The sequence below is a fragment of the Aulonocara stuartgranti genome, assembly GCF_965226115.1.
Source record: "Aulonocara stuartgranti genome assembly, chromosome: 13".
Taxonomy (NCBI): domain Eukaryota; kingdom Metazoa; phylum Chordata; class Actinopteri; order Cichliformes; family Cichlidae; genus Aulonocara; species Aulonocara stuartgranti.
Genome location: NC_138949.1, coordinates 27,733,631 through 27,749,776, shown reverse-complemented (window position 1 = coordinate 27,749,776; position 16,146 = coordinate 27,733,631). Strand labels below are relative to the sequence as shown.

Below are 16,146 nucleotides of genomic sequence, written 5' to 3'. Positions count from 1 at the left end.
ATGCCCTGTAGGTGAGGTGGATTGTGAGTGATGTCACTGCTCAAATCCACCAGCCATGTCAACCTCAGTCATCACTTAAGATGCTTGAATTGCTCCACAGGGAGTAGGAGCTTTCTTCCCAAGAAAACGATGGGAGTAATCATTTTCTGCAAATGTATTCACACATAAGTCTGATATACCCGCAGTAACCCCAAAAGCATCCAAGACCAATTCATTAACCCTCTCCAAACCAGTAAAACATTGGAATGAGCAAAGACCATTACCGCTCTGGTTTCCCTGTAGGTAATTGTCTTTCATAGTTTTCATTCCACAACCTTTTCCTCTGTTTTAATGAATACAGGGTTTGTTCGACTGCTTACATGTGGTGTTCATTGGAACCTTTATTAAGGTCTTAAAATCCAAACAAGAGGTTTAAAGTTTTGAGCGGTTTGACTAAACCTTTATCATAGAATTTTGACAAGTTGTACTAGGAAATGCACAGTTGGAAATTCCCTGTGTTTAATGTAGCCATCATAAGTATACCTGTGCTATGCTCTGTGTGTGTGTGTGTGTGTGTGTACCTTCAGGCCTTCAGCAGGTGAGCAGCTGATTAGGACAAGGTTATTCCTGTGTGTATCTGTGGGAGTCCAGGGCCATAGCTCCTCACTGGACTCATCCTGGTTCCACCAGCAGAGCGCCACATCCTGGACACTGTTGAGACCTACATGTCTGTGGAGCCTACGACCACACCCGCCCAACTCCACACATACCACCTGGACACAAAAATACAAAACAGTGAAAATGGCCAATTAAAATAGTAGGAAGACAGAGATTCTTGAAGTTAGAACATATTTTATGAAGAATGGGAAAGATATGCGAGCATCTCAGTGTTTCGCTCATTTGGATTCACCTTCCTGGCCTGTTTTAAAACCCGAGGGCTCTGACACTTTCACGGCTGGAGCCCCTGGTGCCTCTGCTGTCCTTCCCCCATCCTGTTTTTGTTGATGTCTAAGGTTGTTTTTTCATCTTCCATTATTAATGTCTGTGTGCGTTTTGTTCTGTCGGGCTTGTTGTTTTAGTGATGTGCATATTTTTTGGGAAGGTCCGCCACGCTCTACGGGCCACAACAAAGAGACGCACAGTAATGAGCTCTCGTGGCGCTTGGGGGGGTGGGCGGGTTACACACATTCACACAGACACACAAATAGACACACATACATAAATATGTGCATGTATGTATACAATCATTGATTTATAAAGTAAACAAACACTCTTGGATAGACACACAAAGTGCAGGTACACACACACAGCCCCATATTCATACAAACCTTTCATATATTCTTTATCTTCAGCCATACTCACTAACACAAGGAACCAGAGTCAATGGCTAATGCGCACACATTAAGAGACACACACACATCCATGACCTCTGTCACTCTGCAGAAGAATGGCTAAAACCTGATAGGTAGAGGGAGGACAGAGGTGAAGGAGGCAAAAGAGAGAGGAATAAATGGTGATAACGAATTTTAAAAAAGCTGATTGTTTGGGTTTGGAGAGAGGGTTAAGAAAGGCAAGTGAGGTGAAAGCTGCTGTCATGCACTATAGCTTCAGGGAAATGAGAATTGAGGAATAAAATAAAAGCATGAATTAATGAATGAGTGAAGGACGAAACAAAAAAGTGCACATGAAGAGGTTAAAAAGAAATCCAGATTAATTAGATCAGTATCAGTAATTGATCAATGAGAGGTTTGTGCCAAAATAAATGTTTGAAACCTAGGAAAAGAGCAGTTGTAACATCAAAATCCCCCTAAAAGGGCATCAGCAGGAATTTGGGAATATGTCTTTAGAAAATCAATTACTAAAAACATGTCTCAACAAAAGAAAATGGTCTAAAAGTCCCAGAACATGCAGAAATTAGTAAATCGACAAGCTGTACTGTATGAGTGGAGCAGATTTGAGAGTCAGTGGTCCATGTCTGCCCTCCTTGCCCCCTCGGGGGGGGGAAATTTGCTTTGGACACAGAATACGCCTGAAAATGATGGAGCTACATCCGATGATAAAGGGAACAAAGAGTTGCTCCAAACAGCTGAACGGGAGATCACTGACAGATTAGAAATGGAAAAGAAAAAATAAAATCTGAAAATCACTGGGTTAATAACACACTCTATCTCTACCCCCCGTATGTCCCCTCCATCCCTACCCATCTCTTCGCTCTTCTAGGTTTTTTTTTCTGCTGGCGTTTGCTGGTCAGCAATAATCAAAAACCACTTTCTGTGGGCCGGATTAGTTTAGCCCCCCCCTCAACGCCCCCTACTCTCCCTTCTCCAGCTTAGCCCACTGGACCAGTGCGGCGTGTACGCGTGTGCGTGTGTGTTGTAGGGAATGGGCAGCTGGGCATATGTGTACACATGTGTGTACTGGTCGCAGGTTGCATGCATGTATGTGCACATGCATTGACAGAGGTGTGTTGGATGTACAATATGGAGTGGTGGGGGTGATGCGGGGGGGTGTCTTATCAGGACTGTGCTTCTGGAGACAGACGCACAGCAGCAACGATTGCTTTTACACACACTGACACACACACACCCCCCCCCCCCCCCCCCCCCCACACACACACACACACACAGCCCTTAACAAAAGGGCCTGGCAGTAATGTGATAATGCCAGGGTTAGCGGTTAGCCAGCTAGCAAAGGAGGACAGAGTGTAGTTTTGTTTTGTGGGAAGAACCGTCCTACACATAATCAAGCATATTACTAACAGCTAAAAAAAAAAAAAAAAAAAAACACCTTCAGATCAGAGGGAGCCCAATACACACCTGAATGGAGATTAACAGACAGGAACAGGGAAGTCGCAGAGCCAGAGTCAAACTGGGAACATGTGAGGCTACATTCTCATGATAATGTATATTGTATTGATGTAATACTAAACTGAACCAGTTGGAGAAATATTTATGACTTTTAATCCATTTCCCACCCTCATTTTCTTGAAGTGTGTCTCTGAAAACAATTTTTCCGTTTGACTGGTCTCATATGTGCTGATTCATGTCATGTGTACAAATGGAATATTTTCCTCTTTCAAAGCATGAAAAGAGCAGTTGGTGGTGGTGTGAATCATTTCATTTTTTACATCACAGACCACAGTTGGAGGCCTACATGGGACTTCAACTGCTTTACTCTAATTGCCTTATTAATTATCATTAGAAACTGTGTTAGGTTTAGGTAGTAAGAGGTTTTTTGTTAGGTTCAGGATACATGTTTATGTTTTATAAACTTCTTAGTTAGGTTTACAGAAACATCTTATTACATCTTATTAATAAACATTTTATTAGTTGCAGGGTGACACAGGTTACAGTCTGGATAAAATACATGCAAAAGACATGAAACATACTTCCCACTGAAATGCATTACATTCAAATTCATTCTAACTTCACAAAAATGAAATAATTTGTGTTCGCGATCATGAACAGATTTCTTTTTTTGTAACCTCTTCACATTTTGCCACAATGCCGAGCGTTCAACCTCATATTTAAGAAAATGTGATGAGAAAAATATTGGATTAATGGTTTATTATTTACAGCCATTTAAATAAGATTTAATTTTCACATCTTTGTCAAAATCCATAGTGATGGTCTACAGATTACAAAAATCATGCCACCGTCCATATAGATTGAGAACAGACTGGAGGAAACTATTCTTAGTGGACTTTCCAAGCCAGAGTTGGTAATTTATCTAGCTGTCACAGGGAGAAGGTCAATAACAAATCAAGGACCCAGCAGGTTCTGACTGAGCTTCAACATGTTTTTTTTCTTTCCTAGCAGCATTTTCATAGTTATTTTTAATGGCATTTCCTCTCCGGTGTCCACTGAAAGGACATGTAACTGTTTTACTTAATCTCAACAAGAAAAAGTACCCTACCGAATGTGAAACTGATCCAAGAAAACACTCTGGAAGTGTTTCCCAAGCAGCTGGCTACATTGAGTGCACTTTTTCTTTTTGGCCTCCGTTTTATTTTATTTTTTAAACACTTCTCCCTCTCTTTTTGCAATCATCAACCTAAAGACACACATGCTTAAGCACACACATTTCTCCATCAATGCGTTACCTGTACCTTGATTTCAGAGGGTGAGAGTTTGTCTGTTCGCCTGCCAGTCTCTGGGGAGTTCTGGGTCTTTTTGTTCAGGTAGACTGCCGCCACTTGGCTCTGCTCCAGGAAGGACAGCAGAATCAGCCTATCGCTCAGCACCGCTGGCAAAGACATCGTCACACGAAATGTCATCATTCAAAGCAGAACAAAAAAACCCACCACAACTGTGTGCTATTGAGGAGAACCATATTATTAGAGCACAATTACAGCTTTTACTTGTAAACACATGAGAAAAATGTGGAATAATTTAGTAGCAAATCTGCATGTTATGATTCATCAAGTTTTTCTGATTGTAAATCTACAAAGTCTGCAATAGCTTCATTAATATTCATCATTAATCACTGACAGCTGGACACATCAAGTAATAAAGACTGGGCTTTTTATGTGGAAAATATCCAGACCTATCCTGTTAGCTTCCACACTGTTAACTCTGCAACCTGTACAGCGTCCTGGAGATCCTTTCTAAACATTATGCTCTCCTTACACTTTAATGCAGCTTATCATCCTTCATCGGTTTCCATTAGTTTTGAGCATCTGTCTCACATCCCGTCAATAATTCTTCCTTCCTACTCTTTCCTTTTCACCTAGTCTACTCGTTTCCTATCTCCACCTTCCTGCATCCCCCCCTCCTCTGTATCTCTTCCCCTCCTGTCAGTGCACTGGAAGCTCTAAGGCCTTTTTGTGGTAGAAGAACACACTTGATCCTGTTCAACTCTTCAGGAGCTGCATGGAAACGCTGATTAGCAATTAAGCCTCCCTCTCCTTCAAATTAATCTGTTTATGAAACCAATTAAATGGAAAGGGTGGGGGTGTTGTTACACATGCAGGATATCTGCTGCTTTGAGTTGAACGAGTAAGGCTGCACCCCGAGATTCAGAAATCTAACCAGCAATTAATCATGGTATGTGTGTATTTATAAACGTAGGGTATTGGTACGATTACACGTCAAATTATCCTGTTGTGTGAAAATTTCAAATTAATATGCAAATATTCACGTGCGAAGAGAAATGCAGAAAAACTAGCATTTTAAATCAGGTCAACTGAGTCAGGTTGTCCTCATGTTGAAGTTGGATTATAAAGCATTCGTAACTAAAACTGGTTCAAGGCTTAAACCATTAAAAAACAAAACAACAACAACAAAAAAAAAAAACCCCAGCCATTAACGATGCCTTAGCTTTACAAAACAACATTTAATGCAGTAGTAAGCGTCTTTGTAATAGATTATAGACAAATCGAGTTAAATGCAGTTTAGTATTGATCTCGATGGGTGTCTATAAACGGGATTAAGATTAATCCCATTCATTTCCAAATGAAGGAAGGGATGTGAACCCAGGCTGTGGCCCAATCTGGGACCAGGTGGCTGACTTGGCATTAAGAACCAGACCTTCATGACCCACCCGTGAACACCCCAGACGCACACACATTTTAGACACATTCAAATCTACCATTGCAGACAAATGCACGGATAGCTACAAATACATTCATACAGACAAGCCTGCAACCACGGTTTATGCATGCATTTCTACACTCAGTAACACATGTAGAAATGCATTCACGCCCACAAGCATACGGCAAAGCTAACACATGGCCCCACGAAACGTACTCAGACAAAATGCACACACACACACACACACACACACACACACACACACACACACACACACAGTCCCCTAAATCCATTTAATGCCATCTCCTCAGCAGCATGTTGACATAAGAGGCCAATGGGCTTAACCAAAGCACATTTAAACAGTGGTAAATGAAACCGGCTATGAAAAAATCACTTAAGGATGCTTAATCGTAGAGCATACGCGCAGCTTGGCCCAGCCACCGGCCAAAGGAAGCTGCTAATACTTTGATGGTGTAAAATGTTTGTAATCTGCAGCTCTTTATGATGCAATCAGAGCTCATGGTAGGAACACTGTCGTAACCAGCATTCAGGATGCAAAGTTTAACAAAGGAGTACGAGTGTGATTTGTTGCTTTGTGAAATAAAAACAGACCTGGATGCAGTTGCTTTAAGTACCAAACCTCACATTTAGCTGAAACCATGCAAATCAAAGGGATTTTCGTTTGCATACAAACACCAAAAAGCTTTTTTTCTCTCCATTTAGAAAGTTGTCCAATCCTGTTCAGACAATGAAAATGAATTCTTTGGCATTACGCAGTGGCTTAGAGTTTAATTTAAGATTCGACTACAGCTGCAATATTTAGCCAATTAATTGCTTGGGTAAAAGAAAATGAAGGAAAAGTATTTTCATAATTGTCAAGCAAAATGCCAAATATTGTTTCTCACAATATGAGGATTTCCTGTCTAACACATGACAGAAAATCATACACTTTGGGCTGTAAAAGGCTGGCTGCGGGAAGTTATGGTTTACTTTTCATGCATTAAACAAATAAAACGATGAAGAAAATAATATTCACATTAACTGATGGTGAAAAAAATATCAATATGAGCAGCAATTTAAGTAAGTTTTCAACTTATCTGACATGGCAGTAATTTAGATATATATAAAAAAAATCTAACACACGTTGACCTCACATATGTCCTTACACAACAAGAAAAACCAAAACACACAGACACACACATATAGGAGTTAAAACTGTAATTGTAAACTGTTTTAGTAACTGTACATTGTAAGCATTAGATGGTGTGATCCACTAAGGCTCTCTACTCTAATTGTCTCAGGCTAATTTAACAAGTGGCAGATGTGAGAACCTCTAACCGACTGCACCACCCTGAAAACACGCACGCACACACACACACACACACACACACACACACACACACACACACACACACACACACACACACGCACACAATCCCCGGAACCCACCCTCTCACAACCATTACTCTAATAATTAGTGCCTCTGAGGCTTTGAATGGAGCGCAGCGGGAGATGAGTTAGTGTGTGTGTACCTGTGTGTGTGTCTGTGTGTGTAAATGTGAGTGGACATACAGAAAGTGTTTGTTTGTCTATAAGAGGGTAAAAAAATAAGAAATGAAAAATCTGTAATCGCAAATGTATGCATATGGGGACAAGTGTGTGTATGTCTGTATGCCAATTTGTGTGTGTGTGTGTACTATGGGGGCTTTATCAAGTGTCTAGAGACCCCGGGCGGAAGTGGGGAGGGCGGTGTTATGAACAAATAATTGATACAGAAAGAAAGAAATAATTAGCAGATTTGGGCCGGTGTCCACAGCCCTTTATTCTCTCCTGCCAGGTCTGCAGAGCGAGGGAGTGCAGCGCGAGGGGGGCGGTACTCCCTGGAGGAACGCGCGATGGAGGGAAAAACACTGATGGATGCTCTTAAGGGAAGGCCCCTGGACACACACAGCACAAAAGGATTTGCCCGCAATTAGCTAGCAGAGTCGCCTTGCTCACCTGTGGCACCTGTTATGTGTGTCTGAGTTGGCGCGTGTGGCGCGAGAGAGTGTTTGCGTGACAGAGTGGCGAGGAAAGGGTAGACGGTAGATGCATGTGGGGTGAGCAGGTGTAACTGCGGCGTCTATGCCGCCGCTGTAAGAGAAAGTGCGAGGTATAGACGTCATTGTGGTTTTTATAAAACTGAACATTTAAATGCTAATGCGTTCGCATTTGTTTGTTTGTTTGTTTGTTGCTGTGGGCAGAGAGAGGTTGTTTGTGTTTGTGTCCGTAAATCTGCTTAAAGCTCAATGAACCTCTGGAATATTTAAATCACCTAAAAAACAGAATTTCTTTCAGTAAATTCAAAAATAAAAACAATACACCAGAAAGCCCTTTGTTTACACTATAATGGGCATGCCGGTTGCAACAGCACTAATTAACATCAGCAGCACCAAAATAACCAATACGACAGTCAAAAATGTCTTATGATGTTAATTGTACACTAAAGGCTCCCTGAATGTCTTGGACCAGCTGATCAGGGCTGTCAAACCCAGTAGCACTTAGGGCCACTAATTAAGGGCCACAAATATATAGCATTGAAACACTTTAATTTAATGTAAAATGCATGTTCCACATAGCCTAAAGACCTTCAGTCAATACAAACGCTGCTCATCTTTCATACCGTTTGGTCAAGCAAAGAAATTTCTTATTAAACCTTTACAATAAAGCATATAACATACATCAAACTGTACTTGCTTTAAATGCCTGAAACATAAAGCTACAATCACTGGACTTTAAAAAACAAATAAGTGTCAAACTCATTTTAGTTTGACAGCCACATGAGACCAGTAAGATTATTCACTTCTAAGCTATAATAAAAAAGAAACTTCTCCAAATTGCTCCCCTTTAATTTAGTGTAATTTAATGTTCAATATACCATCCATTTATAATACTAATGAGCCTGAGAGTCTTAAGAAAATGAAGTGTAATTTCAGCAATACACCAGTAAGTCTGGGGCTTACACTTCAAGAAAAAAATGTGTTACAGATTACTCTATTTTAAGTCATCCTAGTTTTACAACGGTGCCATCGTACAAAAAACACAAACAAAAGGAAACATGAAGCTACTTAACTCATTTTCTACGGTGAAAAAAAAGAACTTTCAGTTATTTAATGGAATATTAGATGTAAAAAGATACCCTGTCATGTGACAGTTTATTTATTACTTACTTTCTTTAGTGCAGTATGGCAGACGATGGATGATGTTTTTAAAACGGACAACTTCTGACTAAATAAAAAGTTCAGGCTCTCTTGATGTGGCCCATTTGACAGGAAAAATACAGTGAAAAGTCCAAATGTTTGCAATTTTCACATTTTAAAAATGCAGTCCTAAAGTCTGTCTATTAAAGTAGCCTGATTTTATAGGGGGGCTTAAGTATATGAGTATGTCTGCTTATAAAGCTAAAAGTCAATAAGTAAGGGCCAGGATCACTTTCTTCAAAGTGTAGGGGTTTTTTTTAAGTTAGGGTCCTGTGATGATGTGCTAGGGGGTAAAGAATTCATTATGTCAGTGTGCCTCTACAACTAACCATGCGTCACCGTGCTGGCTGGTAGTCGGCCCACTAATGTACGGTCTATACACACTTGTTCGAGCTGAGGTCCTTGTACAGTCAGGGTCACCAGCACTCCACTGCTGAGCATGACCTGCAGGACAGCACACACAAAAACAGAAACCTCAGAATGACTACAGCTAAAAGAGATTTAGTCTAGTCTCTCTATTACACCATTCAACAATGAGCAGCTCCTTTGTTGAGTTTAAAGCCCATTTAATGTCACAGATAATGTACAAGGTGTGCACCTATGAGGAGGAAGTGTAACATCACAATTAAAATTCAACAGGTAACTTTGGGAAGAACTTTAATGTGGAAACGTGAAGCATGCATTGCATAAAACAGCGAAAATTGACTTCTAGTGATGTAGAAGACATCACATATGAAGTTTATCATCTGAAATTAAACCAGGTAATTTTCTTAAATGTTGAGACTATGTACCAGATTTTGACTTAGCAATAATCAAGACATAAAGAAGACAAGAAATGCGTGGCTCCAAAGGAGATGTGCAGCTCTACGTGCTCCTACTACAACCCAAGGATGATGTTACTAATTCAAACAGCAGCTTCTGGCTTCCATTCATGCTCATAAGAAGCTGGGAAAAATGAACTTGAATTAAATACAGTTTATTTATCCTTGTTATGATTGGTGGCATAGTTTGAATTTGTTTACTCTTTAGATTATCTTTAATATTAGAAATATGTCTAGAGTGAGTCTTTCTAGCTCATTTCAAGAAAGAAAGAAAATAGTGAAGGAAATCATTTTTCTTTTATAAACCGAGAGTCCTAAAGAGGGACTAGTAGGTTAGATGCTAAAGAAATTTGGGGATTTTTCTGTGTTAATCTTAGCAAAATAAAACTGATATTTTAATACAAGTTTAATTTCTAAAGAAATTAGCTTAACTCTCAGATTCACTACTCTGTTATCACTTGGGGTTAAAGAAATGATCGTGCTCGGGGATGACACAATAAACAAATTCACATATTACTAACATTTAAAAAAACTAGAAACTTGCTTTTACCAGGATTAGCAACATGCAAATCAGCCTTAGGGATTTTTAAAAATGCCATGTTGTAATTATACTGATATTGTTTGAGATGAACTAGTAAGCGGTAATATAATAAAGAGAAACTCTTGAAACTTCACCCACAAAGACATATCTGAGTGTATGTGTGTGTGTCTCTACTTCCACACAGTAGGTCTTGGGCTTAGGAGGGTGTATACCTGGCAGCAGTGCTTGTTTCTCCATCTGGTGTGAATGCAGGTGTTGGTCTGCAACAGTTCCTGAATGAGCACGATGGACAAACGGAGAGAAAGACAAAGAGACAGAGTTGAACCAAGTAACGCAACAAAAGTGAGCTGAGACCAGACAGGTGCTTTAGACAGAGTGGGAAATTAAACAGCAAAAAATATGTCTGTGTAAGTTTCTGGAGTCACAATTCGCTAACTTTCTAATGCATAAATTGTCTTGGTAGCACACAGTACCAGGCAACTGCCACCACAGGAGGTCACTGCAGCAGTTCCTGCTCATGAAGAGGTGGAAGAGGGTTGAGAAAGGGGTGCAGGTAACAACTCTGTGTGTGTGTGTGTGTGTGTGTGTGTGTGTGTGTGTGTGTGTGTGTGTGTGTGTGTGTGTGTGTGTGTGTGTAAGGTCAGTCATTCCTGCCACATTCCAAACCCAGCTGGGGTGATTGGATGGGAGGAGAGAGGGATGGAAAAGGAGGCGGAGGGTGGGGTGTGGAGGTGAGCTGGGGTGTTTCTAGTTTCAGACAATGGTTACGGGTGAGAGGAGGGAGGTGGATGGGTGGGGAAAGTGTGTGTGTGTGCATCTGTGTGTGTGACAGCCACAGACAGGTTCCAAACAAAGCTAGGTCTGTACTGCTACAAGTACAGAGGGGAAGAAGGGAGGGGGGTAGGAGAGCGAGGGGAAGAAGGAGGAAGAGGAGGGATGAGGGGGCTGCAGGCAGGCCCCTGATCCCCTCAAATATCCCCCTCGATGACAGAGCTCGGCCGAAAGAGAGGTGATGAGAGAGAAGAGGGAGAGAGGAGAACAAACGGGAACGACAGGGAGAGTGAAGGGAGAGGGAGAAAAGAGAGAATGCCCCTATTTGTTAATCAATCGGCCGTTTCGGAAAGGGAAAACTCCAAAAATCCCCAGAGGGAGGAAGAAGATGGGGGGCATCCAGGAGGGATGGTGGTGGTGAAGTTGGTGGTGGGGGCTACTGAAAAGAGGAGGCGGGTACCTCCAACTCCTTCAGCGAATCGCGTAGCTTTTCTGGTCGGCGGTTCCTGGGAGTCCACGAATAGCCTCGAGCTACAGAGGAAAAACACAAGAAAAGCCGGGAGATCATGTGACTTAACTTTTTAACACAGACACGGACATTTTTTAAAAAGCCACTCATGGGAATTGAGAAGAATGTGGCGCCCAAAACCCGGAAATGATAAAAGTTAATAGAGATCTGAGTGTGAGAAGAGACGATATGAGGAATGAAGGCCAGGTGGAATGAGGAGATGTAGGTAGATGAGGCAGGCGGTCCACATGCCAGTGATTGTGTTTGTGAATGCATGCAGAGAGAGTTGCTGCACTGCTCCAAGACAAACAATTAATGTCTGAGTTCAAAAACAGAAAGAAAAATCCAATAACTATTAAGATTTTTTTTAAACACGTGTATTAATGTTTGCACATTACAGATGTACAAAAAAGAGAAGTTTTTAAAAAACACCAAACACATACATGGGAACACGGGGAATGATCACATAGCCAGTCGTTTAATCAGTAATGACTTATTAGTTTATCTGTTGCACCAATAACCAATCATTTGAACAGTCAGTTTAGTCTATTTCCTTCTAATTGGTCCCTTTTTTGTTTGTATACAATTTTCTCTAGGTGTGATCCATTTTCTAATTCCTTTACCACTTTTCAAACATCAGATTTCCAGGATTGTAGCATAATTGTCTTTGCTAAGAGTGCAGACAGCGAAATGAACCTCCACATGATTCAACCACAAATATGGTTTGAGGAGGCAATGGGGAACTCCTTACTGAAAGCTTTGGCAATAAAGCTGACCTTACCTCAGGAAGTTTGTAATCTACTGCACTGAAAGAACTAAAGACAGAGTTATTTGCTCTGCTAAGTAATCTAGTGGGAGAAAAGTACAACATGTGGACACATTTGAGTAGTTCTACAGCATTTACCGTGGTGCAGATGTTTGATGGTTAGCACTCAGCCAGAAGGGTCCTGGTCTGAGTCAGTTGAGGCCTTTCTATGTGGAGATTTACATGTTATTATTGCCTGCAGCGTCATTGTACAGGCCAAAAAAATGTAGCCTTACGCTTACGCTTACTTCTATTCTAAATATATTCTAAACACTAATTGAAAGAGTTTCTCTTTTTGAGTTGATCCATTCTCTTCCAGTAAACTTAAGAAATTGGAGCAGAAGAGGAAGTAGCCAATAGTGCATAGGTGGAAATGACAGTACTGAAAAGAACAGTCAGAGGTTTTAAAGAGCCTCTGAAAAAGATTGGCTTGATAGCCAATGATAAAACTGGTTAATTAGGCGTTTTTGGATTTACTTTGCATATTTTATACAAATAGGGCACTAATGACATCTTATCTTAAATGTAACACTGTATAATACCTAAAATACATTAAAGAATGTAAATTGATAATAAACTTTGGTAATTTCTTCATTGTACTTTTAACAGTGATATAATTGATTAGGTTATAATATATGTTTATTGTGATATATAAAGAAATTAGCTTTTAGTAGAACTACATTATGCATTTTTTTAATGATTGCAAATAAAAAGTTTCTTAAATGATTAGTAACTTCCAGAGTGTCAAAGCATGTACTAGAAGCAGAAGTATTTCAACTTTTCCCTAAACCTAAACAAGTAAATGGAAAAAGGACTGTTCAGTGTTTTTAATCTATACCTTTAATTAAGGCTTTCTAACCATTACTCACACACACTCACACTCTGACGGATGCACTGGGGTCAATTTGTGATTCGCTTCCAACATATGGAGTCTGCGATGAAACCACCAACCTAGTAGATGAGCAGTTCTATCTCATGAGTCATATGTGCCCCCAACACTAAAACTGCTACTACTGAATTGGATAAGTGGAAGAAAATGAATGAATAGATGTATCTTTTGATTTGCGCCACTGCCTTCACCTCACCTGCATATTTTCCAATTTTTTAAGCATTATATACATCATTTTCATCTTTATCATATTATCGAAATAACACTAACACATGCACCACACAGTACTTAATAAAGTTCAAGTTTAATTGACTGTTATTGACAGGCACCCTGATTGGAGCTATTAACAAAAATGTGAGACATTTAAAAGACATATCTCCTTATCTATAAATTAATGGTACAACCAACGGAGTACCAGCAGGTATGTGAGTTGTTTACACTTTACTTTATAAAGCAAAAATATTCTACTGAAAGCAAAATGTCCCTTTAAAGCACACAAACCGATACTTGAGGAGAATCAAGGACTTCTGGTGCTCTTATACAAGTTATCTCCTAAATGCAAGCTCACATTTAGCAGAACATATCTCAACCAGTACCACACCAAGGCCCCCCTTATTTTAATTTTCCAGCCCTCCATTTCTCCCCCCTCCATCTCTAGTGGTTAAACAGAGGGAAAGAAGCATATAGAATGAAAAAAAAAAACAGTTAATTGAATTTGTGCTTCTGCCCACACATATACATGAAGTTCAGTGGGGGGAAAAAAAGGAAATGAAGGAGTGGTGTTTCCAATGTGGTGCAATCACTTGCCTATCTGTGTATTTTACAGCCTCTCTTTTCATCTTTATAGAAACGAACCATTAAGGAGTGGGGTTTCTCTATTAAGAATAAGTGGGAAGAAGAGGTAAACAGATACATGCAAATGAGAATGTGGAGGGTGAGTGCAGGAGGGGGCAGGAGAGCGAGGGGAGGGAGAAGAGGGCAGGGGGATGAGTGTTCGTCTCCTGATAAGGGTGTTTGTATTCCACCACTGGGTGAAAAGCAGCGCGAGTGTGAGGGAAGAGAGGGTGGGAGAGAGCGAAAAGAGGAAAACAGGACAGCTGACTGAGTATTGCAGTGATTTCTGAAGGATGGTCATCCAATGGCGAGATGACCAGAGCTCAAAGAAAGACACAATTGTGACAATCACTCTTTGGAAACTGCTGGAAAACTTACCTTCACAGAACTGGAGTTTGTCATTGTAGTAGTGATGATCCAGGGAAATGGCTGGGAACAATAAAGAAGCCATATTAAGGGATTTATTAGAATTATTGGAATATATAGAAAATACAAAAAAGGACAATATTTGGGATTATTTAAATATGCTATCTAGTTTTATTATATGATGTAGACACAAAAAGAAAACTAAGCTGGAGCTCAAACATCCCCTTAGCTCCAAGGGGTCATGTTGGCAAAGTACAACCCACAACCATGCCTTACGGCCTGGCTGCCCTGAGCAAGACAGTGGCCAGTCTGGTGGCCCGCCTCTCTGGCAGGCAGGAACACCTCCAGGATTAGTAGTATTAATCAGATAAGGGGGTGAAGGGCCAGACAGGCCCAGACATGGGCACCTGCTCTGGGGCTGTGGAGCGTGGAGAGGGGGGGCTGGCTGCTGGGGACCCCCAGAGCTGCTCCAGTGAGCTTGGGTCTCCCTCTAGTGGGGACAGGTGGAAGCAACAAAGGTAAACACAAACAACTAGACACAAAATCTGATTTTAATGATGCTCGTGGCTAGAGTGACCAACCAATCATTGAAGTCTTACCGATATACAAAGATTAATTTTTTTACAATGTGTTTAAAAAAAAAAAACCCAAAACAAAACATGTGAATTTTGCTTAAATGACCAAAAAACTAAAAAAACTTTAAAAAAAAAACCCAAAAAACTTTACACACATGCAAAGTAGAAAATGTTGCTTTTCTCAGCTTTGTACCTATAAGTGACGAGGTCCTGCATAAACACATGGTACAAAAGGTGATATTGCATACTGTTACTGAAAATCTGAGGACTTTTTTGGTCACCACCAATCAAAATTAATCTAACCATACCCACATAATTCTAATAAAGCAATTTCTGCATACCAAAAAATGCTTTAAGTTGTTTTCAACTTGAACGTTGCTTATTTGGTCTAATATGAACATTCAGTGTTGAAGAGAAACATCAAAAATCAAAACCCATTTTTATAGAGGCTTTGTAATACTATAGGCCTGTAGGGATCTTTACATTTCAAAACATGCCACCTCATTATGGAGATCATTGTTATGCAGTTTTTTAAAGTTTTGCATACAAAGTTTCTCTTATTTATATAAGCTGAATGCCACAGAGAAAAGAAAACATTCAAATTCTATTGTAATCCAATGTAATCTATTGTATATGAAATCGAATCATGACCCAAGCTATCGTTACACCGCTGTGTGAAAATGTTGTGATACTTTTGGATTGTGATTCTCCCCTCCCTCCTCCTCCCACGGCTTCCCCACTCCTCCCTCCACTCTGATATCAAGCCACACTTTAGTAATCCTCCAAATGAAAGGATTTGGAGCAAGAGCATCGTCTCTACACTGAAGATTGGAATGAAAGAGAAGGCAGCTTCTCAGATGAGAGAGAAGGGAGAAAACCTCCTGATGAGAGCGAAAGGAAGACGGAGAGGAGAGACGAGACAGGGAGACTTACTGTACACAAAATAAGAACAAAACAGAAAACTATGACAAAGCAAAGGAAATCCATGACAAAGGCGCTGAAACATATAGTGTGAGACTGCGACAGATTACAGGAATGTTACAGAACTGATGAAACAAAGATATTTAGGTCTATATCTACACTACACCGGAAGATACGATTAGTTAAACCCGTTCCATTTAAAATATGTACCAAACCAAACCACTGTGTGTAAGGTGAAAGAGGATGGTCCCAGATTTTAGATTTTGGTTCACCCAAACAAATCAAACTTAAAACTTAAAAAGCCACATGAATGCTAAGGCTAATATCAATTAACCTTTGTTAGATGCATAAAAACCCAAGTGTCTA

General features: G+C 40.3%; 1 protein-coding gene across 6 annotated transcripts in view; it reads right to left on the bottom strand.

The window, feature by feature from the left end:
- Positions 1-16,146, bottom strand: part of wdpcp (WD repeat containing planar cell polarity effector) — an 83,894-nt gene that overhangs the window by 39,313 nt on the left and 28,435 nt on the right. For all 6 annotated transcript variants that reach the window (XM_082556798.1, XM_082556800.1, XM_082556799.1 and 3 more), the window contains exons 4-9: positions 14,297-14,347; positions 11,343-11,413; positions 10,324-10,383; positions 9,079-9,193; positions 4,088-4,224; positions 561-752 (exon numbers count right to left, since the gene is read on the bottom strand). In XM_082556798.1, coding sequence (XP_082412924.1) covers positions 561-752; positions 4,088-4,224; positions 9,079-9,193; positions 10,324-10,383; positions 11,343-11,413; positions 14,297-14,347 — 626 coding nt within the window. The remainder of the gene's footprint in view (positions 1-560; positions 753-4,087; positions 4,225-9,078; positions 9,194-10,323; positions 10,384-11,342; positions 11,414-14,296; positions 14,348-16,146) is intronic.